General features: G+C 51.5%; 2 protein-coding genes and 1 long non-coding RNA gene across 11 annotated transcripts in view; 1 reads left to right on the top strand and 2 right to left on the bottom strand.

Moving 5' to 3' along the window:
* The window catches only part of EVC2 (EvC ciliary complex subunit 2), a 123,369-nt gene extending 122,522 nt beyond the window's left edge, over positions 1–847 (bottom strand). For 5 of the 6 annotated variants that reach the window (XM_047718850.1, XM_047718851.1, XM_047718854.1 and 2 more), the window contains exon 1: positions 553–846. In XM_047718850.1, the coding sequence (XP_047574806.1) occupies positions 553–753 (201 nt within the window). In that variant the 5' untranslated portion in view covers positions 754–846. Of the gene's footprint in view, positions 1–552 lie in introns of all 6 variants that reach the window. The other variant, XM_047718852.1, reaches the window with a different exon arrangement.
* Positions 848–3,114: 2,267 nt separating this feature from the next.
* EVC (EvC ciliary complex subunit 1) overlaps positions 3,115–27,062 on the top strand; it is a 61,895-nt gene continuing 37,947 nt past the window's right edge. For 3 of the 4 annotated variants that reach the window (XR_007125276.1, XM_047718845.1, XM_047718844.1), the window contains exons 1-6: positions 3,115–3,487; positions 9,478–9,600; positions 15,276–15,359; positions 17,413–17,645; positions 18,821–18,905; positions 24,476–24,574. Coding sequence is in view for 3 of the 4 variants with exons in the window: in XM_047718845.1 (XP_047574801.1) it covers positions 3,314–3,487; positions 9,478–9,600; positions 15,276–15,359; positions 17,413–17,645; positions 18,821–18,905; positions 24,476–24,574 (798 nt within the window). In the remaining variant the exon portion in view is untranslated. The remainder of the gene's footprint in view (positions 3,488–9,477; positions 9,601–15,275; positions 15,360–17,412; positions 17,646–18,820; positions 18,906–24,475; positions 24,575–27,062) is intronic. The other variant, XM_047718846.1, reaches the window with a different exon arrangement.
* LOC125093529 (uncharacterized) lies at positions 22,915–26,720 on the bottom strand. The gene is made up of 3 exons (XR_007125277.1): positions 26,651–26,720; positions 23,263–23,442; positions 22,915–22,991 (listed from the first exon to the last, which is right to left on the bottom strand). It is a non-coding gene; the product is annotated as an uncharacterized LOC125093529 (long non-coding RNA).

The raw sequence follows: 27,062 nt of genomic DNA, 5'->3' as shown, positions 1-27,062 counted from the left end.
AGGGCAAGGGGAATCTAGGGAGACAGGAAGGCTCTGTGCCTTCCCAAATCTGGGGCCACAGAGGGAGGGGTGGATGGGAAGTGGATAAATGCAGCAACCAAGATAATCCCAACTGTTCTTCTAACAACCCCTACACTGGGAGTGGGGGGGGGGGGGGGGGGGGGGGGGGCCGGGGGCGTGCTCACCTCTGCAAAGTAGGTGTCTATGGAAACGCGCCTACCTCTCGCACCTTCCCGCGGCTAACAGGCCGCAAAGGCTTACAGACCAGGAATAAGAGGCACAAAAAGTGAAGCGCCTGGCCTAGGTCAGAGGGCTTTTAGGTTTCAGGGCGAGATTCGACCGGGCGGCTGGCAAAGCCCTGCGGGGTTCCACCTTGCCTGGGACTTTGCGGGCCTGAGCGCCAAATACTAAGGAACACCCGAGGCATCCTACTCAGACCCTGCCCTCCCTCCGATAATCTCCCCAACTCGAAGGGGCCTCCCCGTCGCCAGTGTAGACAAAGCTCAGCCACGAAAGTCCTACAGAAGGAGGCTGGGGGCGGGCCTTCCTTACCTGCGTGGTCCGCTCAGGCCCCGCCCCAGGAGCCGCAGGGGGATCCAGGAGGGGCAGCGGGCCGAGGGGGCGCCCGAGGAGATCCGGGCCTGCGGGGTGCCAGCGTCGGCCCCCCGGCCCAGCGGGCAGCGCCAGGGCGGCGGCCAGGAGGCTCCAGGTGAGCACCGACGTGGCGCGCCCCGCGGCGCCCGCCGAGCCCATCACCCCTCCGGACCCGCGACCCCAAAGTGGCGGGCGAGCCGGAGTCGCCGGAGCTTCCGGACCCCAGGCCCGCCCCGCCGCGGAGCATGCTCAGTGCGAGCCACCCTGGAAAGTTTTCTGGAATGGACTCCGGCATCTGGGGCTGGGAGGGCGGGGACGCTTCTGGGAGGGGGGCGGGCGTGGAAGGGAGGGAGCAAGGCGGGGGCCACACTTGGGTTTGCTCAAGTCCCGCCCAGGGCTTCAGCTCCACCCAAATCGGATTCAGATGGGGTCACTCCTCTGCTCCCAAAGATTTCGGTGCTTCCAAGTGCTCCTCCACTGATGCCTACCCAGTTCTCAGAACCACCTCCTTCAGGAAGCCTTCCTTGACACATACACACACCATACTGAGCTGAACCCAGAATCTGCTCCAGACGCACCAGCCCCTTATTAGAGAACTGAGAAGCATTTGGAGAGGCAGAGCCCTGAGTGCTGGCGAGCCCAGAGAGGACAGGACAGCATAGATGAGCTGGGAGGGAGACCGGCAGATCCTGAGACAGGGGGGAAGGCCACTCTCACTTTCTATTGGATTTAGCTCAGTCGCATTGGGCTCTTACTGCCTGAGCCCCTAATGTGGAGTAGCCCCTGGACTTGCCCAGGTACCCAGACTGGTAGTCAGGCCAGCCACTGTGGGACATCTCTGGGGAACCAGAGAGAGGGGATTTGGTGTCTGGAGCCAGGAGGCTTGAACTCTCCATGGGGGTAGGGTTGTGCCTTGCAGGGGAAGATAGATACTGGGAGGAGGCCAGGTAGAGCAGTTTCTCTGCTTCTTCCTGCTTCCCCTGAGTCCTCAGTGACTCGCTCCTTGGGGAAAAAGAGGGCAGCCTGTCATGCAGTCTCAGGCCAGGAAGCCTTTGCACCTGTCACTTCCCTTTCCCTCCAACCCCTCGAAGGACAGGCCCTCCCTAACTCAACATGGACAAAGGAGTAAGGTTTGAGATTCTGAAAATTTATTACCCAGGCTTCCCACCAGAGGTACAGTGCCCTGGGGGGGGGGGGGGGTCCTGGCAAAATGCCAGGAGTGAGACACAGCCAAAGGTTAGATGCTAGCATATCAGTTCTATTTGACATGAGTCATTTAAAAGATGATTTTAATACCCAGGCAACTTTATAATAAAGTAATCCCCCAAAACACTATATTTTTAAAACTAAATTTTGAGTATCCAAAGAAACAGCCAACATAAAAAGCAAGAACTTTAGGTTATTGTCCCATACACATTCTCAGAAGCCTTGGAGGTGCTTCGAAGGAAACATTTAAGCAGCCCGGGATAGAAGAGAGGGTCCTGAAGCCAGCCAGACACAGCTGTTAATATACCCGTCCCATTTCCTGGTTGTGAGACCTTGAATAAGCAACTTCACTCTAGCTGTCCGTTACTTCTACGAGAAGAAAATCTGGATACTAGTTGCCATCTTACCCACCTGGAAGGTTGATGAAGTATAAAAACTAGAAACTTGAGATGGACATCCAGATTAAGGATACAAAATTCCCCTTCTCTGTTGCAGTGGATTCCCATGGTACTCCCGCCTTTACCCTCATAAGGAATTAAGCTTCAAAGATACATGTGTGTTCACTGCTGTACCCCAGTACCCAGGACAAGAGCTAGCACCTAGTAGCTGCTCAGTAAATGTTTGCTCAAGGAAAGAACAGATGCTGAATTCATCTGGATGTCTATCTCCCCACACACCCATGAGATCCCTGATGTCTGGACCTTGCCTGATTCCTTGCTGGCCTGGCACTGGTTCCATCAGCAGGTTCTCTGTAAAGGCTGAGCGAATGAATGACCCCACAATGTCCTGTTCTTAGTGGGGGCTCCGTGTAATAGTCTCTCTACACATCATCATAGAGGCAAAGTATTGACTATTCATGGAAGAATAGGATTAAAACCAAGGCTTCAGGCTAACAAGTTCAGAGGTGGTGGTGGATTGTGAGGTCCAAAGACGACCAATTGGTACAGATAGGAACAGGACAGGAGAGGGACCTGGCTTAGCCACTCTGACCCAGACCTTCCTCACCAGGAAGATGAACAGAGAATAATACCACTCTCAGAGGGCAGTTGAGAAAGTTACTGACATCATCAAGCTAAATGCTTAGCACATTGTACAGGCTCAGTAAACTTAACCGAGGAACACCCTCCCCCGCGGCTGAGAACCCCCCCCGCCCCAATTCCTTCCGGAGAAGCCAAAAGACCCCGGGAATCCTCCGAAAGCTCCTCCGGCTGAACGCCGCGCCTCCTGCCAGGCATGCTCAGTACAAGAGCAGCCCCGGGCGGGGGCGGCTCGAAGTTTCGGGCGGACCGCCCAGGCTCCTCCCTTCCGCGGGGCCGCGCGGGGAAAGAGGGACCCGAGCAAGAGGAAGGAGAGCGCGCAGGCCGGAGGAGTCCGCGGAGCGCGCCGCGCCCCTGCCCGCCCGGTCCGTGAGTCCGCTGTTGCCGAGCTGGCGGGGACGGTGCCCCGGGCGGCGGGCCGAGGCGGCGCGCGGCAGCGGGGGCGATGCGGCCGGCCCTCCGCCTGAGCGCCCCCGATGGCCCGGGGCGCGGCGGCCTGCGAAAGCGACACGCGCCTGCCGCTGGGCCGGGACGCCGTGCGGCCGGCGCCCGCGCTGCTGGCCCCCGCCGTACTGCTGGGCGCCGCTCTCGGCCTCGGCCTCGGCCTCTGGCTCGGCTGCCGCGCCTCCCGGTCGCGCCCGCGGCATCAGGTGGGTCCACCGGGCGGGTGGCCGGATGGAGGGCGCGTGCGGGCCTCCTGGGTCCCATCGGCGCTGGAGCGAGATCGCGGGCGTCGCGCGCACCGGGTCCTGCCCTGGATTCCCCTCCAGCCCGGGAGAGGGTTGGAGACCGAGACCAGAGGGGGACGGCGGAGTGACAGGAGCGCCACCAGTCTGGGGTCCGCCAGAAGTGGCTGCTTCTTCCGACTCTGCTGTGCCATCACAGGCAGCCACTAAAGCCCACGGAGGCCTCAGTCTCTCATCGGGAGCACCAAGGGTCTGGACTCGCCGCTGGCGGAGGGGTCCAGCTGAACACGGTGGACAGAAGGGCTGCGATTCCCAGCCCTGTCCATTCTGCTGCTTGCCCGGTGGGTTACCTGAATAGCCTCTCCAGTCCCAGCTGCCACCCTGGCATGCGTTCATGCATTCATTCACAATGTCATCCCTAGAGTAAAAGTGTGCTGATCACCCCTGCCAGCCACAGTCCTGTGCAGGATAGACCCTGCCCTTGCTGCTGAAGGGTCACAGTCTCCAGAAAACACTAGATGTCAGGTGAACGTCTGACTGTAGCCCAGGCTGGGGAGTTGGGCCACTGTGTGCTGGGCACTGAACTAGACTCTGCACCTGACTTACTCTGCACCTGACTTATCTCACTGATTCCCCAACAGCCTTGGCAGTTTGTTCTATTAAGGACCCTATTTTGCATTTGAGAAAACTGAGGCGCAGTGTGGTTCAGTGACTTGCCAAAGTGACAGACGTGTGTCTGAGCCCAAAGTCACTGTATTCTTCATGGGTGGCAGTGGTCACAGGAGATTCAGGGACGGTTTTCATGACCTTTGTTACAGAATCGGATGTTGTGGGGAGATGTGGGCACGCAGCGGGCATTTGATCCGTGTGGTGTGATCACTGCCCTGGGTCCTTGCCACTTTGACCTCTTTGAGGGATGAAGTCGGTAGGATGTGAGATGAGGCGCGCGGTCTTTTTCCCTGCATTCCTGGCCCATGCAAGAAGGAGACAAGTCCGGCAGACTGCTTCAGACTTTGGGGAGTGTTTTGCTGGAAAGGCATGATAAAGGTTGAACGGAACTTACAGAACGAGATACTTGTAGATCCGTCTGAGGTTGTCACATCCTGCTGATGGTTAAGGAACACTGAGGGACACTGGCTTCTTGTGTGAAGAGGGGAATAACACGCGCACAACCTTTGCTGGGTGTCCTGTTCTGAGCTGTTTATGGACTTTTGGTTCTCTATTCCTGCCCCAAACCTCTGAGTGGGGGAGCTGTTATTATCCTCACTTTCCAGAGACAGAAGTCCAGGCTCCCCCGCGTTGTTCTTGGTCCAGGGGCACATGATGAATAAACCGTAGGGCTGGGTTTCAACCCCAGTCTGTCGGGACCCCTAAATCAGAGCGTTTAGTGTTCTGCCACCTGGTGACGTAGTGGATAGAATCTGTCTTAGACTGTTCGGACTGCTCTTAAGAAAAATACCATAAACTGTGTGACTCACAAACAACAGAAGCTTCTCTCTCACAGTTCTGGAGGCTGGAAGTCCAAGACCAGGTGCCAGCACTGCTGGGTTCTCGCAAGGGCCCACTTCCAGGCTGCAGACTTCTCACTGTGTCCGCAGAGTAGAAGGGTCAGAGAATCTCCGGGACCTCTTTCGTAAGGAGGCCTCTACCCTCAGGACTTATTCGCCTCCCAAAGGCCCCACCTCCAAATACCATCACCTTGGGAGTTGGGATTTCAACCTATGCTTGGGGAATGGGGCACACACCTTCAGACCCTGGCGGTGGCCCATTTCACAGCTGAGACAGCTGAGGTTCACAGCGATTAACCAAGCTATCTGAGGTTGGGCCCTGGTCAGTAAGGGCTGAGCTAGTCCAGTTGAAGGTAATGGTGGCTCAGACCAGGGCAGAAGCCATGGTGGGGGTGGGATGCGGTCTCTGGCTCCAGAGTCTGGCTGATGGGATTTTCAGATGATTTGGATGGGACCTTAGCAACAGCCTTCTTTCTAAGTGGACTCCTTTCCTCCTCTCTTCTTTAAGTCTCTTTTCCTAAAACGCACATCCAGCAGTGACTCTCTGGGTTAAAAGCTTCCAATGACTTCTGACTGCTTGAAGAGGGTTATGTCCGATTTCCTAGCGTAAAGAAGGGCTGCGCAAGATGGTTGCCCTTCCCTGGGGCATCCTTCCGAACGCAAGGTGCCGTGTGCCCCTGCACCCCTGCGTTCCAGCCCCCCTTGCTCCCTCCATGCCCCAGCATCTCCTTGCTCCCCTTCTGCACATCCCTTCTGTCTGCCTGAGCGACCTTTCTCGGCTTGCCCGCTCATCCTTCAGTATGCACAGAGTTGCCCCTCCAGGCACTTCTACCCTCGTGCACCCCGGGATCTCTGTTTTCCTCTGGTCCACCCCACCCCACTCGTAATCGCATGTCATACCTCTTTCTTTTTGCTGCTTTTCTTTCGTTTTTATTTCATCCTTAGAACTTTGGATTGCGTCGACATCCCACGTGCACTTCGAGCGTTCATGTACAGGCAGCAACCAACGCCCTAGTCCACTCGCCGCTTCCCAGCAGCCACCTCGTCCGACTCTTTCAGCCTCCTTTTTGGTCATTTACTTCCCCTTTGTAAACAACCTTACTGGGCTGCTCCTTGCATTTGGGGCTCTGGGCATAGCATGGACTTCCCGCTGTGGACTGGGGGGCAGTTCAGTTCTCTTTTCTCCTTCACATGCACACCCATCCCAGCCACCCCCGCCGTCACCCGCCCTCTGTGGCCATTGGGCAGTTTTGGTTAAATCGGTATTCAGTGTTTCCTTTCTTACGATTCCGGAAGCACTTTTCACCGCAATTCAAGGATCAGCTACGATTATGATTCTTTTCCTTTTTGTTACTGTATTTTGTTTCATCTGAAATTGTTACCCAGGGCTCCCCGCACCCTGCCACATTGGCTTATATTCTGCGTACTTACTCACTTAATGCAGGATTCCCCTCCATTTCTGTACATTTTTTTTTTTTTTGAGAATTTTGAAGGCATTAAGTATTGGATCAATTTTATCTTCTTGCAAAACACCTCTCCAGTAAACTTCTCACCTGCTTCAGCCTGAGTTGGTTGCTGTCTGGACCCACTGCCACTCTCAGCTGGACCAGACCAGCAGCACCAGCAGCAGCCCCTGGGAGCTTGTTAGAAATGCTAATTCCTGGGTCCCACCCCAGACTCTCTGATGAGAATTTTTGCAGGTGGGATCGGCAAGCTGTGTTTAAGGAGCCTTTCCAGTGCTGTTTTTGTTCTTCAGCTTCGAGAAGCAGCTGCCCCTAGGCTTTTGCTCTCACCAGTGGGGCCTCTCAGGGCTGATCACGCTGGAAACTTTGTCACCTCCCCGAAGTTGCATCCTTTTTCAGGGACCCCCCACTGTCTTTCTGGGTTCATTTACTCATTTGGGTGGAGCACAGCCTCCAGGATCTTCCAGAGAAAGATGGGGGGAAGGGTTTTTGAGAACTTCCGTGTCTGAAATTATCTACGCCCTCCTCTCTTTATTCTTGACTTGGTGAGAGTAGTTAGGTCATGGAATTCCAGGCTGGAAATAATTTTCCCCCAGAATTTTGAAGGCATTTTTCCCATCATCTCCCAAGTGCCATGGCTGAGGGGGAGAAATAGGATTTTGTTCTGATCCCTGATAACTTTGTTTTGTTCCCCGGTGGAATCTGGAAGCATCTCTTCTTTGTTCCCAGCACATAGGAATCACACAGGTTGGGGGTTGGTGGCACTTGGATGTCCTCCTTGGGGCGTGCACTCCGGAGGCCTTTCCAGGGGTCAGACTCACTCCCTTGAGTTCCTTCACGATTCTTTACCTTTTAAATATCCTGTTGCATCTTTCGGGAACTCGTCTCATGTTCTGGTTGAATTGGACTGCCAATTGCCTTCCTTCTCTCCTGTTTTCCATCTCATTGTCTTTTTAGGCCGTTTGTGGAAGGCTTCTCCCAACAACGCTTGTGTTGAGATTTTCACATTTCTCAGTTCTGAGTGTCCTTTTCTGTCCTCGGAACGTTCTATGTTCATGCTGCCCTATTCTTATTTTGTGGGCGCAACATCTTCTCTTGGCTCTCTGAGGATGTTACAGTTGTTTGTTTGTTTGTTTGTTTTAATAAACAACTTCTCCTTACACAGCGTATGATTCCATTTTGCTTTTTCCTTTTGTTCCTTAGGGGTTTTCTTTCATGTTAGAGTCTGTCCTCAAGTGGCTGATGAGCCTTGGCTTCCTGGTCACTTTTAACTGGGAAACAAAATAATGATGCTTCTCTATGGAGTGGATGAATTTTATGCCTGGATATCTCTACTGTAGGATGATCTGGTTGGGTCCTTTCCTATAGAACCCTTGTAATGGCCGGCTATAACTCAACAAACAATCCCTAAATCCTTGGCTTCATCATCTGCCCCTCTCCACCATACCCAGACTGATGCAGCCACAAGGCCTTCCCTGGACAGGCTGTGCATGCTCCTGCCACAGGGCCTTTGCACTTGCTGTGCCCTCTCCTGGAAAGCTTGTCCCTGACATATCTGAATGGCTGGCTCTCTCATTTCCTTCACATTTCTTCTCAAATGCCACCTTGCTCAAGAGATCTTCCCCTCCATTCTCCTATCTTCCATCATTTTTCTCTCTAGCATTTACTACTGCTAACTTACTACTTATTTATTTACATTTCTCTTCCATCACTGGAATGTAAACTCCACGAAGTCAGGAGTTTTATTTTGTCCATTACTCATTCCCAGTGACTAGAATAAGCCTTGATGCTTAGTATTGCTTCGTAGCAGTTGCTAACTAACTTCAGTGTAAAGATTATATCCATGAGCAGCCATAAGAGGGACTTGATCTGGGGTCTCTGGCATAACGGGATTTCAAATACAGTTGATCATTATGATCTACGGAATCATGGCAAACAGAGAATTAACAAACACTGAATCATTGCTCTCGGGGGAAACACAAGGCTAGGTTTCTGCAAGACTCCAGCCACAAGGTCTTCATTAATGGGCCAGTACGTAACCTTGTGTGCTGTGTGTTTCAGTATAAAGACACCCTATTGAATACATATTGTTATTGTGTTAACAGTGAACGTGCAGCCAATGGCACAAAATAGCTCATGCCTGAATGAAGCTTCTCCAGCACATATTTTCCCCATGACTCGTACACCAGCCTTCTTGCCCTTAGGAACACCGCACAGCACTTAACATGACACGTACAGGTCATTCTTAAACAACCACATCAGCAACGGGAAGCACAGACGTGGGAGAAGAATGGCGTTCACGGGACACGAAAGGGACTCTAGTCTGTGGCGGGAGAGCTGACCCAGGAAGGCAGGGCATCACCTTCACTGGCTCTCTGTTGGACAAGGCGTGGCAGGCAGCTCGATTTTTCACTACACTGTGCCCGGGGATGGCCACGGAGCACCACAAGTGTTGATTTAGGGGTTACAGATAAATTTCAGCAAGTAAGCAAATTTACAAATACAGAATCTACCAATACCAAGGATCAACCGAGTTGCATTACACAAATGATTTTATAATTTAAGGGTACCTAAAATATTTTCTTGAAATCATCCAATGGCATTATGGGAAATAATAGGAAAATTAATGATTATGTGCCATATCCTGTATTCAGCTGTTAGCCCAGGTTGCTCACAGGCTACCAAGGGCCCCCAGCCTAGAAGAACAGTGGAGTCACCTTTGATCCAAGTGTGACCTCCAGGTCCTGAGGACATCCTGAGGTGGGGAACACTGGGGCTTCTCAGGAAGCTGATGCCTGGACAGTGTCAAAGGCTGTGTGGCTGACCCCTGGCGGGGTAGGAGGTGTGATGCTACACACAGAGGGCCAGGCAGAGACATAGAGATGGGCACAGGTCGGGGGGTTGGGGGTTGATGGCTCAATTCCCAGGGGACTAGGCTGACTGGCTTCAATGTGTTCTCCCTACCCCCACCTTTGGATTTTAGAAAGACGACGCTCAGAGTCTGCTCAAGAATTTAGAGTCTAATGTCCAGGACCCCTCGGAAACCGGCTCCCCATCAAGGAGGAGGAGGAGGGAAGCCCAGACGTCAAAAGAGGAGCCTGTGGATGTAAGCTGCGTTTTTGGGTTTATTTGCCGAGTCGAGTGTTGGGTGTCATACGCATCAGCGTACGGTCAGTGCAGATGCCATCCAGATGAGCCTCTGAAAGATTTCCTGTCCCAATTGGGCTTCTTTGCTGTCATAGAATTTACATGTGGCAAAATGCACAAATTTGAAGTTTACGGTTAGGTAAGTGTATACATCCTGGTAACCAGAGCACCAACCTGGAATGCTCCATCACCCCAGAAAGTTCTCCAGTGCCCCTTTCTGGCTTACCCTCCCACATCTCCCTCACCCCCGCCCTGCCCCTTTCAGAAGGAGACATTGCTGTGATTCCCCATCACCAGGATGGTTTTGCTGTTCTAGAATTTCACATCAGTGGGATCATGTGCTTTCTCGCACTGGTCTTGCCTGAATGTCCTGCTTTCGAGACTTAATCATGTTGTTGCGTGTGTCTATAATCTGTCCCATTTAATCGCCCAATCCACTGTGGGGATATAGTGTAGAGCAGGCTGTTTCCCATGTCTGGCTATTCTGATTAGGGCTTCTGTGAATGTATGTGTATAAGCTTTTTCATGTCGTTTTATTTCTTTTTAAGTGAATGTCAAGTAAATATCCAGGAGTGTGGGCTCTGGCCCTCTTGACAGACATGTTAAAGGTGGATTCTCCCTGGTCCTTCCTCGCTGGCCCCCACCCTGTCCAGCCTAAGCCTGCCCGTAGGGCACCACTTTGTGCGTGAGCTCCCTGGAGAGAGACAATGTTTCTGCCAAAGGTGTGCTATTTCTAGACACTTGCTGCTCCCCAGAAAGTACCATGGATTCTGGTCATTTAGCCTCAAATGCCCAAAAGGAAATATAGATATTTAGGGAGATAGATATGTAGGTAGACAGAGGTAGAGGGTTCCAAGAAAAGGGGAAAGGTATTTTGTTGTTGTTGTTCGGTTTGGGTTTTGTTTTTTAAACACTTACTGAGCACCAGGCATTTTCCCATGTGTCACTTTTGAGTGATGTGAACACTCATGTGAATTACCTCCTGCACCTCTTTCAGTGGCCCCATGAGGTAGATTTTATTTCTGTCCCCTTCTTGAGGATTCTAGAGGTTGGCTTCCATTATGCAGCCCAGGGGAAGGACTGGCTGCCCTCGCGGGGCTGGCATGGGGAGCCAGAGCCAGGGCTGGAGTGAGCCCCTGGCATGTAGTTGCTCTGTGTCCAGCCCACGCTCCCTGCCTCCCCAAGTGCTCGTCTCTCCCCATATGTCTGTATGTGTGTGTGTCAGGGTGTCTCTCTGGAGATCCCTGTCTCTCTCTCTCTCATGTCTCTCTCCACGTGCATCTCTGTGTTTCTGTGAACAGGTGGGTTCCTGATGTCTCTCTTTCCTTCATCTGTCTCCCTCTGTTCCTATCAGCCTGTCTCATCAAAACCCTGTTCACACCCATGAAAACACACAGCTACATAAAAACACACACACTGTGGTCATAACAGCACTCTTCGGCCAAAATGTGGAAACCCAAGGGTCCATCAGCTGACAAATGGCTCAACAAAATGTGTTCTATCCATAAATGCAATACTCTTGGGCCAGAAAATGGAAGGAGGTGCCGAAATGGTCCACAACATGAAGGAACCCTGAAAATATCATGCTCACGGAAAGAAGCCGGTCCCGGAAGACCACATATCACGAGATACCATTCATATGGAACATCTACAACAGACATTGACAGACAGAGAAAGTAGGCTGGTGGGCGCTTGGGGAGGGGGTGAGAGAGGAGAGACAGAGGTGAGAGCTAAGTGGTGTGGGGTGTCTTTCTGAGATGATGAAAGTGTCCCAAAACTGATTGTGGGGCTAGGTCATATATCTGTGAAGATACTGAAAATTACTAAAATGCATGCTTCACATGGTCGAATTGCATGCATACAGTCCTGCTCATGCAGAGGGCGGCCTTGGACGTGGTGAAAACACACTGGCTCAGGGGATCCTGGTGCCTGGATCCCAGGAACCCAGCCCTGTCACCTGTTTGCTGTGTGATGCTGGGCAAGAGATATAACCTCTCTGAGCCTCTGGTTTCTTGGCTTCATGAGGATGGTCATGATGCTGGCCCGAGGGTCACCCATTGGTTGACTCTGTGAACTTCCCAACTATGGGATTTAAGTGTTCATCAGTGATTCCAGGGAAGCCAAGTCCTTCTACCTCCCTGGAAGCCTCGCTCATGTTTTTACCTAGTAACGTTTTACCTGTTAACCACTTAGCAACACCAGATGATCAAGCTAATCACTGCCAAAGGCCAAGTTAAAGATTTGCCTGTTCCAGTGACTGGCTCACTAGAATGCCCTGCCTTCTGCAGACCAAGCTTGTCAGCAGATCTTGGCCAGGACCAATTCTGACAGGGTGAGCTGAGCTCTGACTGTGATGTCCCGGAATGCACGGAAAACCAAGGCACTTATAGTTCGCGCCACTCCTTGCCTAAACTTTATTTTGATAAATACCTCACGTCAAATCAAAAGCAAACAGAAAATTCCAGAAGGCTCTTCCACATGCCACGGCACAGCCTTGGGTCTCTTCATCCTGTCCTTTTGCTCCAGAGGAGGGAGAGGGGATGGCTTGTTCGTGGACACCTCCGGGCACTCACTGAAAGAACGCCTCTACATTGGTGAGTGAAAGGCCTTTTCTTTTCCTGCTATTATGTTTTCACTAATTTTCTGAATAATTGCATTGCTTCCGCCGAAGAAGTTTTATATGGTAGGCTCGCACTAAAACCAATTTTCTGTACAATTGTATTGCTACGGTTGAGAAGATTATCAGAATTTGGAAGGCATCTGAACTTAATACGAAAAGCTGTGGGCGGGGGGGAGTAAAAACAGCAGAAGTCTGTTCACTCCTGGATTGCGTGTGCCAAGTGCTTCCGGATCCTTCATCCTGATGAACACCACGACCATCACGGGGCCAGTCCTTGGTCCTCTAGGGGCTTGTGGTCTGCAGGTGGATGGGCCGGAAGCACACAGGCACGGGCTCCCCAGGCAGCTGCAGTAACCCGTCCCTTGTGCTTCGATGTGCATCCCGAGTTCTGCTTCCAGACGTTCCAGGTGGACCCCAGCATCTCCACCTTGTGCTGCTAATTATGTTTTCTACATTTAGTGCAATTTTTGCTTTCTCTCTGCCCTGGAGGGCAGGGGCCGTGTCTTCCTCTCATTTTCCACCCCTTCCGTGCTGGGCTTTCTCCTCACCTCTGTCTGCAAGTTTAGGAAAGCAGGGCCTGAATTTGCTTGAGCAGGTGAGTCTGTGCTGGAAAGTGGCCCCAGCCGGCTGGCTTCCCAGGGGTCCTATCTGTGCAGTCTCGCAGAACCCAAGCTCAGTCAGGCCCCACCTCTGGCTTCTGTATTCTCCAGTCCTGAAATTCTTAATCATATTTTAATCAGACACACCTCCCCCTTCTCATTTTGTAGTAGGCCCCACAAATCATACAGCCTGGTCTGAAATCAGCCTTTCTGATCTCACTGTCATCCTTTGCTTTTGTACACACACGGCTTCAAGCAGAGATTGGGGCTGGATGCTGGGGGCTGGGACAGGCTAGGCTCTGCTCCCTTGAGTCACAAGGAAGCCAGGAAGGGGTTGAAGCTGGCAGTGATGGGGATTTTAGATTTAAAAGATCATCCGATGGCCATGGAGAGAATGCATTGGAAGGAGTTAACCTTGGAAACTCACTCCATGAAATAGAGATGATGGAAATAGTACAGACCTCCCCAAGCTGGCTATTGTGTGATAATTAAATGAGCAAGAGGGCATAAAGAGTCCAGCATATAGTAGGCGCTCAGTGCATGGATGGGAGCCAGCCTGGAGTCTACTGTAGCCCTATGGTGGTGGCTTGGGCCAGCGCAATGGGCGTGAATGACATTTAGGAGTTCGAGCTGGTGGGCTTTGTGGTTGATTTGACATGGCAGGTTGGGGTGTGGGAGTCACAAAGTATCTGGGATCTGCCTTGTGTTCCTGGAGAATGGTGAGGCCAGTCCAGGGGCTTCTCCACCCAACACTCACCCGTTTAACTTCCTGGCTCTCACCCCCGTTCTTATTTGCATGATGTTGGAGGAGACAGAAAGGTGTCAGCTAAAGAGGAGGGACTTGGAGCCAGGGAATCTGAGCTCAAATCCCAGTTCTGGCATTTATTAGCTGTGTGACCTTGGGCTCACAGCTTAACTGCTCTGTGTCCCATCTCCCAAGGGTGGAGACAGTAGCCTCCGTGGAAGGCTCAGAGCCCTCAGAAGTGGAAGAATGTGGCACGTGTCGGTGGTCTGACCCATTCTTGTCATCTAAGTCTGTTTTTGTGAGTCATAAAGTACAGATGGAAATGACAAAGCCCAGTCCTCACCACGTGGCTCCCATCCCCAGCCAGTTCAGAAGGACATCGTGGGGACACCCGCTCCAGAGACTTCCCAGGGTCCACACCACAGGCTCGGGCAGTGCCGGTCAATGTCCACATCATGGGGAAGCAATAAATCCTTCTGTGTGCCCCATGGGAGCGTGTTGCATTCCAAGCTGGCAACTGGAAATCAGTCATTTGTCACAAAGCTCTTTCTTCAGAAAGGGTGTAGCTGAGAAGTCTTGAAGTCAATGTGGGTGCAGTGCTCGCCCATCAGCTGGCTCAGAACCGGTAAGCAGAGACTTCTCGTGGTCTGGAGTGCCAGGCTCCTGACTGTCTGTCGCCAGCATCTCCTGCAGCTGATTCCCAAAACATTTATTCAGCGCCCACCCAGCAAGGGGCAGGGGGCAGCCCTGGCAGGAGAGAGACCCAGAAAGGGTGTGGGGACGTAGGGCCATGAAGAAGTCTGTCCAGCTATGGTCAGAGAAGGCTCCCTGGAGAAGTGGCTCCTTCCCGCATTTCCTTAGAGCCTCCCATTGCTTCAATTCTGTTCTGTTCAGCTACTTCACTGGGTGCTTTACCCACGTGGTCCTGGGGGAGGATATGGTACCTGTTTTCTGTCTTGGAAGATTGAGGCTCAGAGAAGTGAAAAGACTTGCCCACCCGCTTTTCATTTAAGGATCCGATCCAGAGTCTTGAGTGAATATTGCCATGCGGATGTGTTTACCTCCATGGCAACGCTAAAACTATTCTGTATTTCCTTTTTCCACTAAAAGATGTTTTGCAGTTTTAAGGAAAACTTAATTATTGTCAATATTTAAATACTTATTTTTTCCAAAGCTGAAGACTTAGAATTAAATAAGGCATGTGCTACATAACATCTATCTGCCCATCCATCCGCCCATCCATCCATCCATCCATCCACCCATTTGTCCATCCATCCATCTCTCTACCTATCTACCCATTCATCCATCCATCCATCTACTAGCCATCAACCTACCTAGCCATTCATTTTCCCATCCATGCATGTGTCCACCCATCATCCATCCATCCACTCATTGTTCATCTGTCCAACCATCCATCCACTTCTCCTTCTACCTATCCACTCATCCATCCATCCATCCATCCATCCATCCATCCATCCATCCATCTATCCATCCCTACACCCTTTCACCCTCCCACCTAGCAAGTGAGAACCTACTTGGATCTAAATGTGCCTGTTATGGTCCCTTCCTGAGGCCACTGTTACAAATGGGATATGGCATTTTGGTAACTCTTAGTGCGTTATCTTTCCTTTTACATAAAGCACCCCATGCCATCTGTTCTTCCTTCCCAGGAATGTGAGCCGGCTTTCAACAGCAACATCACAGCATTTGCACTGAAGGCCAAAGTCATCTATCCCATCAATCAGAAGTTCCGGGTGAGGGTTCTCAGCTCTGTCTGAGAAATGCAATTACTCAGTAATTGCCAGAGATTGGGGTGGGAGTTGGCAATGGAGTGAGTGATTTGGGGTCCTGTCTGGGGGTTTTATGGCAAGTCAATAGGGACAATTTTGAGGCTTTGTGATGGAGGAAAACATTAGGATGAATCCACTTTATGACAGCGTTGTCAGGAACAGGGTGTAGCAAAGTGTCCCCAGGGACAGCAGGTGGCAGCACAGCTGGTTCACGTCCCACTGTTCTAGACTAACACAAACCTGGGCACAGACACAATTACCAGCACTGCTCCTCACTCACAGATCGACCTTACTGAACACGTCCTGGGGGGCTAGCACAGTGCTAAGCATTTGTCACATGTTAGGCATTTCATATAAGGTGAATCAGACTGTTATTGGCTCTTTATGCCTAAGGAAACTGAGGCACAGAGAGGCTAATGACCTGCTTGAGGTCACGTGTCTGCAGGTCTTACACCTGAAGCAGGGAATTCACACCTGTGGTCAGATGTTTTGCAGACAGCAGCAAAGCCCACAGTGTTTCCAGGTTTGCAAGGACATGAAGGACAGAGTCCCTGGTCCAGTACTTGAGGGAAATGCAGCCGGCTCTCCTGACCATAAAGAGGACATGCTCTGGAGTCACACAGACTCCGTCCTAACTCCTGTCTCGACAATTTTCTGTGGGCCATTTCCTGACTCTGCCTCCATTTCTTCATCTGGAAATGGGGGCGGAGGGCCGTCCTGCCTCCCCCGGTTGCTTGAGGGTCAAATGGGATAATAGACATAGGGTTTAGCATGGCGGGTGACAACCAAGCATTCACTGTTTGTTTTTCAATGATTATTTGCTTTTGAAGACAGCCAGAGCCAGGCTCTGCAAAGTATTGCATCAAAGCAAGGACTTCACTTTGCATAACACAGACTTTCCCAAATTAAGCTTTCTGCGGAACCCTTACTGATGGGGAGCAGTAACTGCAACTGTTCCCAGGAACACACATTGGGAACTGCTCCCCACACTTAGCCATCTGGTGGGTGGTTGAAGGGACAAAACTCCCAGAGCAGGGGCGTGATTCATCGTCCACACCCCCAGCAGGCTGTCTCCTTGTGGGCCCTGGGGATTATCCAGTGGTCGGGATGGCATCATCTTCACCCTGGAGGCCCTCGCGGTCTGGGCTGAGCTTGTAGGATGATGGGTGAGCCCAGGCAAGACAGAAATGACCAGAGGCCTGTGGAACCCCGCATGGGCTGGGTAGGACAACCCTGGGTCTGGGTTTCCGGGGGAGAGGTGCTGCTGCCCAGCCGACAGTGAGTGAGGGCTGTTTCAGGCAGGGGGACCAGAATCTGGAAAGGCCCAGAAGTATGAAATGACAGGGGAGGTTTAGAGCTGGCAGCTGGCTCGGGACTGCTTGGGCAGGCACATCCTGGAGCAGCAGGACAGGCTGGACAGAGGGGGCGACCGACATCTGTTGAGCCCTCCAGCTGTGCCAGGCCCTAAGCTATCACCTTGTGTGGTCAAGGTGACATGGTCAAGGCAGTGCATGGGGCTTGAGTTCCTTGATGAGCAGCTTTGGGCCCATTCAAGGGCAGTGGGGAGCTGCCTCGAAGGACTGGGGACAGGAGGGTGACACCCAGGTCAGTGTATGTGGGAGAGCTGGGTGGTCAGCAGGTTCGTGGACAGAGCACCCCTAGGGGTCTGAGCCAGTGGTGGGAAAGATGGGGGGCAGGTGGACTGCTGTGGAGGAGGTCAGGGTTAGCAGTCAAGTGTGGGGTGCAGGTGGGCCACTGGGGAACAGACCCAGACTTACAGCTAAGGGGTAGGAGCCTGTTGTAGAGGGTCTGGCCTGCAGGGGACAAGAGCCATGACATGGGTCCCTTGGGTGTGGGTGTGACCCTGGGGCAAAAGCTCTATGGTCTAATCATCCCCACCCAGTCTGCCCCCACCTGGCCTTCCTGGGACCGGCGTCCCTCGCCACTGGTGTAATTACTGAAGCAAAGTCATACTAGGTCCCCAAGACTGACTGTGCTTTCTGTCCCTCCACCCCAGCCGCTGGCCGACGGTTCCTCCAACCCTTCTCTGCACGAAAACTTAAAGCAGGCTATCTTGCCAAACCAGCCGGTGGAGGCTTCCCCCTCCAGCAGCCTGGGGAGCCTGAGCCAGGCCGAGAAGGAGGACTGCAGCTCCTCGTCCAGCATCCACTCAACCACCAGCTACGACAGGTTCCTGAGCCGCACCTTTGTCCGGGCCAACAGCTTCCCTGAGGCGCTGATCTGTGAGAGGTAAGGAGAAGAAAGCTTGGGGAAGCCCACCAATGGACCCAGTCGCTGTCAGTATTAGGAATGGAGGCCCAGAGAGGTTAAGCAAGTCAGCCACGCACACACAGCTATGCAGTGTCCGAGCTGGAGCTCCCCAGCTACTGTGTGGTGTTGACCAATGTGGGGGTTATAGAGCGAGACCTGAGCCCCTGGGAGAGACCCATTAGGGGGTCTCATTGAATCACTGATGTGCTCTGGGCCCACCCTGACAGCAGCTAGGGAGGTCACTGTGTTGTGCAGCTGAAACTGCCCGCATACTTAGTGTCCACGCTGTGTCACTAACAAAGTAAACAGGCCTTCCTGCAGATGTGATGGTCATGCAGGCTAGGAGCTCAGAGCTCCCTGGTGGCCCTTGGCAGAGGAACCAGCACTCGGCTTGTCAGGAGGTGGACAGAAGCTGCCTTTGATGCCAGTAAAAGCAGAATGGCAAAGAGTTGGGAGGGTCGGGGGAGCTGTGACCATTCAAAGTGCATTTGCCCACATAGGACAGATGGTCCAATCTGCCCTGCCACTTACCTGCCCTGTGACCGTGTGACCGCTACTTGACTTTCTCAGTCCATTTCCCCATCTGTGAAATGGGCATGAGAACGTCTGCCTGCAGGGGCAGAGGAGGGGGACACGTGACGGGCATTTCGATCGAGGAAGGGGTGTAATACCCTCTTTTCTCCCACCTCTGACTCTTGCTGCCTCCTCTCCTTTATATCTCAGGCAGCTGCTTCCCTTCTGGTCACAGCTGAGTTTCAAATAGTTCCCTTGATTCCTTCGTGTAAACCTGGGACGGCTGTTAGGCATCTCTAAGTTGGGCAGCACTTAAAATCTGGAGTCAGGGGGCGCCTGGGTGGCTCAGTGGGTTGGGCCGCTGCCTTCGGCTCGGGTCATGATCTCCGGGTCCTGGGATCGAGCCCCGCATTGGGCTCTCTGCTCAGCGGGGAGCCCGCTTCCTCCTCTCTCTGCCTGCCTCTCTGCCTGCTTGTGATCTCTCTGTCAAATAAATGAGTAGAGTCTTTAAAAAAAAAAAAAAAATCTGGAGTCAGGGTTCCCCAAGCCTTGTACAAAGCAGGGATATGCTAACTCCCTGGAACCCCGACTCCCCATCCCAAACACTCTCATGGCTTTCTGTTTCTCTTTCCACTTTCCAGTGTGGATCTTGACCTGTGTATCTATAACCTTCACCTAAAAGATCTGCTGCATCTGGACACGGCTCTGAGGCAGGAGAAGCACGTGGTAGGTGCAAGGTGGGGCTGCTCTCCCTCTCCCTGCAGGTAGGGAGTCCTGTGTGCCCTCTGGGGATGGGTGCTGGGGACAGGAAGGGACAGAAGCCATTTGTGCCTGCTGATGGGGCACATGCTCTCCTTTACTGGGAGCTGTGGGGCGGGGCAGATAGATGACAGCCTCCTCCCACAGGTCCCCTACTGGTGAGAACAGGTAAAAGATGTTGGAAAAGGGCAGCATTTTTCATTTTTTAATTTAAATTCAATTTAATTAACATACAGTGGATTATTAGTTTCAGAGGTAAAGGTCAGTGATCCATCAGTTACATTCAACACCCAGTGCTCATCACATCACGGGACTGCCTTAATGCCCATCCCCCAGTTACCCCATCCCCGCATCCGCCTCCCCTCCAGCAACCTTCAGTTTGTTCCCTAGAGTTAAGAGTCAATTATGGTTTGTCTCCATCTCTGTTTTCGTCTTATTTTATTTTCCCTTCCCTTCCCCTATGTTTATCTGTTTTGTTTCTTCAATTCCACATATAAGCAAGATCTTATGGTATTTGTCTTTCTCTGATGGACTTCTTTCGCTTAGCATAATATCCTCCAATTCCAACCAGGTCAATATAAATGTAAGATTTCATCCTTTCTGATGGCTGAGTAATATTCCATTGTATATATGGACCACATATTCTTTATCCATTCCTCTGTTGATGGACATCAGAGCTCTTTCGGTAGTTTGGCTATTGTGGACATTGCTGCTATAAATATTGGGGTGCATGTGCCCCTTCGAATCACTACCTTTGTATCTTTTGGGGTAAATACCCAGTAGTGCGATTGCTGGGTTGCAGGGTAGCTCTATTTCTAACATCTTAAGGAACCTCCATACTGCCTTCCCGAGTGGCTGAACCAGTTGGCACTCTCACCAGCAATGTGAGAGGGATCCCCCTTTCTCCTCATTCTCACTAGCCTTTCTGAAGGAATGATAACAGTGACAACAATATTTAGGAGCGCTGACTTTGGTGACTGCTCACTATGTACTGGGCCCTGAGCATGTCATACGGGCGGTTAGCCTTGAACCTCAGAACAGCCTAGAGGGGTGGGTGCCATTATCATTCCACATTACGGACAAGAAATTACAGAGCCACAGACGACAGCAGAACATGACTGGTCTCTGCTGGACGCACACAGGCTCTGAATGAACCAACTGTGGGCCCACGCAGCGAGGAAGCCAGACAGACGTGTGCCACCTCCTACCCTGTAGCTGTGGAACCCCAGTGGGGCTGGCCAGGCCTCCAGGCCACAGAGCTACAAAAGAGGAGTTATTTCTCCTGGATTCTCGAATGAGGGATGTGACCTATAGCAGGGAGGCCTGTTGGAAAGAGAAAGGGAGAGGGGTCGACGGAGAGAGTGACAGAGACGCAGACAGACACGCCCATGGGGTGCCTTGTCATACACTGGAAAAATATAAACATCAAGTTGCAGATGCAGTAGAAAGAAATTGGGGCCCTGTGAGAGCAGAATGGGCCTTGTAAACAGGGGTCTGTCCTGGAAACCAGAAATCCTACCAGGACTCCGGAAATAGACCCTGTTCCGGCGGCCCCACTATCCCGCAGAGCCCTGGCCTTCTCATGCCTGTGACCTGGTCTCATTCGCCGCATCCCGTCTGGGCAGCAGGCAGGTGGCCCTGGCAGGCTTCTCAAAGGCTCTGTGCTCCTTGGAGGGCTGACGGTGTCTGCGTTCAGAGCACCACCCAGCTGGCAAGGGACACGGTACTGGCCACCTCGCCCCCGCAGCAGCCAGCAGATGCCCATGAGGAAGCAGTCACCGTCACTCATCTGTGTGTCTTCTCTGTGGGCAGCCTTTCTTCCCAGCCTGGCATGGAACCAGGGACAGCCCCCAGCTGTATGGGGCCCGCTCTCCAGGGGAAGATGGCAGGGAACTGCACAGATGCTCCCCAGCCGACAATAGCGCGTAGCAAGCTGTACAGTGCTGGGAGGGGAAGGGGGGCATTAAGTGAGTGTGGGGCTGACGGCCAGGCTTCCCTGGAGGGACACACGTCTGCTGGAAGCTGGGGAAGGACGAGGAGTCAGAGACTTGGGTTCTGGTCCCCCCTCCCACACAGATGAGCTGTGTAACATAGGGTAAGTCATTTCCCCTTTCTGGGCCACTTTAGAAAAGGTATAATGTTCTCCAACTCTTACCCCATGGAATTACTAGGAACTGAAGCTGTCTAGCTCTGAAGGGTCTCTGTAGGCAGAGCTCGGCCAGGCTGTGTGACCAGGTATCACAGTCCCCCTTGTGAGGCTAAGGAAGCCCTCTAAACGTCTGAGCTCAAGGAAGCCTTACTGTTGTTTTTTGCTCACGAGGAACCTGAGACGCAGAGATGTTGGCTCAGTCGCCCCAAATCACGCAGCTGGTGAATAATAGACACAGAACCCAAATGAGGTCTGAGTGCAAGGTCTGTGGGCCTGCAGTGCAGTAGGCGCGCCACAGAAATGTGCCCGCAGATGCCGACACCGCCCTAGGGGACCTCTGTCCATGTGTGGCGTTTCCCTCCCTGTGGAATGCATCTTCGTTGTGAGTGGGATCTGGGGAAACGCGCCAGTCCTTGTGGAGGCCTCAAGTGCCATTTCTCTGGGAGAGATCCGTCTGCACATGTCAGTTCAGAAGTGACTCAGACTGAAGCTGGGGGTCACTGTGTTGTGCAGCTGAAACTGCCCGCACACTTTGTGTCCATGCTGTGTCACTAACAAAGTAAAAAAAAAAAAAAAAAAAGTGACCCAGAGCAGATGTGATGGTCATGCAGGGCTCCCTGGTGGCCCTTGGCAGAGGAACCAGCACTTGGCTTGTCAGGAGGTGGACAGAAGCTGCCTTTGATGCCAGTAAAAGCAAAATGGCAGAGAGAACAGCCTAGGTTAGGGGCTGTGTGCATTCGGGGGTTGCCAACAGAGGGATCATTCGGCCTAGGGACTTCTCCTGGTGCTGGAACATTCTCTGTCTTGATTGTGGTGGTGACTTCATGAATCTGTACTTGGGGTAAAGTTGCATAGACACACACACACACACCAATACACGTGACAGTGAGTGGAAACGGAGTGAGGTCTGTAGGAAATAGTCGGACCAATGTCCATGTCAGGATGGAGTTTGGTATTGTACCACAGTGACGTCACATGCCACCCAGGTGACAGTACACAGGGACTCTGTATTGGTTTGGCACTTTCCTCTGAGTCTGCAATTTTTCCAAAAGAAAACATTCATTGATTGATGTAAATGGTAGGTATTCATCCTTTCTGATGACTGCGTAATATTCCACTGTATACGTGGACCACATCTTCTTTATCCATGCGTCTATCGAAGGGCATCTCAGCTCCTTCCATCGACATGGATGGAACTGGAGGGGATCATGTTGAGTGAAATAAGCCAAGCAGAGAAAGACAGTTACCATATGGTGTCACTCATATGTGGAACATAAGGAATAGCATAGAGGACCACAGGGGAAGGAAAACTGAGTGGGAAGAAATCAGAGAGGGAGACAAACCATAAGAGACTCTGGACTCTGGGAAACCAACTGAGGGTTTGCAGAAGGGAGGAGGATGGGGAGATGGGGTCATCAGGTGATGGACATTAAGGAGGGCATGTGTTCTGATAAGCATTGTGTGTTACACAACTATGAATCGTTCAACACTACATCAAAAACTATTGATGTACTATATGCTGGCTAATTAAACATATAATAAAAAATAATATTAATAAATAAAAAATAAAAGCAGTATTATTAAAAAATTATTAATTGAAAGGAATGAGATGAGACCTGTACCGTCACCCATTCAGTCTAGGGTCAAAGAAAAATGGGTTTAGACCAACATGTTGAGAAAAGAATGTCACCTTATGTGGACTCGACTTCAGTGGGGAGAAAGCCAACATGACATTGTGTTCCTAGAGCTTGTTAACACTGGAAGCCTAAGGAAGGTTAGAGGAAAGTTCTAGGTTCCTCCCCTCATGGCTGTCCCCTGTGACATGAAGCCAGTTATACAGATTTCTCAGCCGAAGAGCTCTTTGTCTGTAAAATGGAGAAGATTGTACCAATGTCCTGCATGCTCTAAAAACCAAATGAGATAATACATATATTAGCCTGGCATAGCACAGTGTTCAACAAACCTTAAACCAAGGGTTGCAAACTGTGGCCCTTGGCCAGTCCAGCCATGCCTGCTCTTGACCGTGGCTGCCTCGATGCTCTAACAGCAAAATCCAATGGTTGTAAAAATGACAGGTTGGCCCGCAAAGCCAGGAACGTTTACCATGTGGCCCTCTGCAGGAAAACATTTGCTAAGCCTTGTACTAAACTGCCTCACCACACAAATACGTCTCACCTCTGACAACCGAGCAAAGCAGTTCCACGGAAGAGTGACACGCTTTTCAGGACATGACATCGCCACAATCAGCAGTCCAAAGCAGACACAGACGGACTCACACCAAACCTCCATCTCATGCACAAATGAACTAAAAATGCATCACGGGCTTAAAGGTAAAAATGCGAGACTATCCATCTTCTAGGAAAAAAACAGAGGAGAAAATCTTCAGGATCTAGAAAAGCAGATATTGTAAAAAAAGAAAAAAAAAGATAAACTTGTGCTCTATAGAAGACCCCATCAGAGAGGATAGGGAGAAGAGAAGTATTCACAAACCATGTGTCAACAGAGGACTCACACCTAGAACCTAGAACATATAAAGAACGCTCAAACCTCCACAGAAGCAAACAATCCCGTTAGAAGATAAAGGGCAAAAGCTGTGAACAGACATTTCACCAAAAAGGATCTACAGCCGGCAGGTAAACACACAGACACACAAAATGAGATAAAAGACACTGGACAGCATTAGCCATTACGGAAGGAATGAGATATCTTGAGTAACAAGAAGTAAACGAGATATATTAAAAAAAAAAAAAAAAAAAAAAAAAAAACGAGCTATGACGACACCTATCAGAATGGCTAAAATAACAAATGGTGGCAACAGGAGATGCAGGTGACGATGGGAAGAAACTGGGTCCCACATGCATTGCTGGCGGGAATGCAGAGCGCCACACCGAAGAACGGGCAGTTTCTCAGAAAACCCCACAACTGCACTCTGGTGAACCTAACCCCAGAGAATCTTATGTTCACACAGAAACCCGTTATGTGAATGTTTTTACCAGTTTTATTCACAGTTGCCCCAAACTGTAAACACAGATGTCCTACGGAGGTGAATAGCAGGTGTGGGGACAGCAGGCTTGGACATTCCTGGGTGTCCCCGCTTGTGGGAGGATTCTCTCTGGTGTAGAGGACGTCTCCATCCATTGTGACAGGAGGCCGGGGAGGAGGACTGTACACATCGCAATTCTGAACAAGTGTCCCTCTAATCCTTCTTAATGAAAATACAGCTCATTATAGGCTATTGTCATGATTTATAACCTGAAGTATTTACCCTCCAGCAAAAAGGATGTGTGTGTGTGAAGAGACAGAGGAAGAAGGGGAGAGAGGGAGGGATGGAAAGGGCGATACCATTTCTAAGCCTTTCTCTTGGTTATGTTTTCCTTCTTGGCAATAGATGTTTATTCAGATTTTTAAAATGTGCCTCCTTGATCTTCTGCCTAAAAAGAAGTCTGATGATGAATTATACCAGAGGATTCTTTCAAAGCAAGAAAATGTAAGTAAGTCTTCAACCTACATTTCAAGGTTACTTAAAAATAGTTGATTATAGGGGCGCCTGAGTGGCTCAGTCGTTAAGCGTCTGCCTTCAGGTCAGGTCATGATCTCTGGGTCTTGGGATCCAGCCCCGGGCTCCCTGCTCAGCGGGAAGCCTGCTTCTCCCTCTCCTACTCCCCCTGCTTGTGTTCCCTCTCTCGCTGTCTCTCTGTCAAATAAATAAAAATTTTTAGTAAAAAAATAGTTGATTAAAATATATATAAAACATATTATAGGAAATTATTTTTGCTTTCATGTGTAAAAATAATTTCTTACAATATGTGCTTTTGAACCCAATGCAATTATGTAAAAATATGTGTACATATATAAAAATGACCATAGTTATAATTAAAATTTGGAAAAATACTGAAAGGAAAACGAGAAGAATGTTGTTCATACCTGCTACTCAGAACCACTGTTACTGTCACCTTCTGCACAAGGTTGGGTATTTTTATTTATTTACTTTTTAAGATTTATTTATTTGAAATGAAACAAGATGGGATCGAGAGGGAGACAAACCATAAGAGACTGTTAATCTCACAAAACAAACTGAGGGTTGCCAGGGGAAAGGGGGTAGGGAGAGGGGGGTGGGGTTATGGACATTGGGGAGGGTATGTGCTATGGTGAGTGCTGTGAAGTGTGTAAACTGGTGATTCACAGACCTGTACCCCTGGGACTAATAATACATTATATGTTTTTAAAAAAATAAAAAAATTATTTAAAAAAAAAGATTTATTTGAGAGAGAGACAGAGATAGCAGGAAAGGGGCAGTGGGAGAGGGGGAGAGAGCGAATCCCAAGCAGACTCCATGCTGAGCACAGAGCCTGATGCAGGGCTCGATCCCAGGACCCTGAGATCATGACCTAAGCTGAAATCAAGAGTAAGACACCCACCCGGCTGGACCAACCAGGCACTCCTAGGTTTGCTGTTGCTAAGTTTTTATTGATCGATTTGAGAGAGAGAGAGAGCACGCGCCCCCCAAGCAGGCAGGGAGGGCAGAGGGAGCAGCAGACTCCCTGCTGGGGGTGAAGCCCGATGCCTGGCGCCATCCCACAACCATGAGACCATGTCCTCAGCCAAAATCAAGAGTCGGACACCCAACTGACGGTGCCAGCCAGGCGCCCCTAGGTTGGGTGTTTTAAATACCTAATTGATTTGTTGGTTTGAACTGTTTATACTAGGGGGCATTCTGCCCTGTCCGTCTTTTACATGGAGTCTACATTGCTTTACGGGCAGTGACACGAGTCGGGGCTTGGAGTCTAACTGGTGGAGACGCAAACTCTCAGAATCCCAGGTCCCTCCTGGGCCGCGGGGTCGTGACTCCCGCCCGTCCTGCGGGATCACGGAGGGCCAAGGCAAGTGTAGGGGGCACCTGGCCGAGTAAGAGTCAGCCCCTGCGTCGTGCTGGCTGCCCGCATCCTCCTGACCACCCGACAACCGTCTTCCTCGTCCGGGTCATCAGCAGCGCCGTTTCCCAGTCACCGCCGCACGAGAGGTGGGGGATGCCGAGGGCAGGTTTCTCCCCCTTCCTCTGGGTCCCGGGCGGAGGCACGAGTCGCCGCCCCCCCGGGAAGGACACTGTGCCTCATCACCATGACCACCCCCATCCCGGGAGCGCTGCTGCCGGGCCGGTCCCCTCAGGCCAGGCACATGCGGTTGCATTCCATCCCCGCCGCGGCCCGTGGGCGGCCGTCAGGGTTTGGCTTGCAGCCGGCAGACGAAGGCGTACCGAGTCTCGGTGACCGCCGGTGCACTAACAACGACCACCGCGGTGACGCGAGTCCTTCCTCGCGGAATAGCGAAGCAGGGTTCTAGGGCAGAGCAAGGGCTTTGCAGGCCGCAGACCCCGGATCTGACGCCGCCGCACGTACCAGAGAGCACGATAGTCACCGCAGCGGCTCCTGCTGACGGAGAGCCAGTCTGATGGCCTCCGACCTCCGGAAGGGGACCAGCCGCGCCCACGCGGACAGAAAGTCGGCCTCCTTACAGAGAGGCCGGCTTCCGTGCTCTGAAGCCCAGGGTTTCCCAGACTGCCTACCTCGCTGCTGACCACGCTGGTCACCTCCGCGGCAGGCCCTCACTATCCGCACACTCCAGGCGGAGGCCACACCACCATCATGGCCTCCCCATGGAGGACCCATGCCAAAGAGGAAGAGATCGGACAAGTTAAGGGGGCCACTTCCTGCTGTTGAGCCCACCAATCACATTGTGTCCCGCCTTCCCTGGGGTGTAGTGAGTAATCCTTCCCTGTGGAAACCAGAGGCGTGGGGAAGAAGTATTCCTTTGCAACCCCCTGAGGTCATGGCATTTTCCAGGACTTCATAAGAAATGTAAGGTACTAATTCATCATTTTAAAAAGTAAATTCAATCTTTTTAAGGGAGGGAGAGAGCAATATAGAAGAAAAGAATCCAGTATTCTTGAGAGTCTATGTCTAATGAGCAAAAGAGAT

This window comes from Lutra lutra, chromosome 2 (genome assembly GCF_902655055.1).
Source record: "Lutra lutra chromosome 2, mLutLut1.2, whole genome shotgun sequence".
Lineage (NCBI taxonomy): Eukaryota > Metazoa > Chordata > Mammalia > Carnivora > Mustelidae > Lutra > Lutra lutra.
Note: the sequence above shows the minus strand (reverse complement) of the source record. Positions and strands in the feature narration are given on the sequence as shown.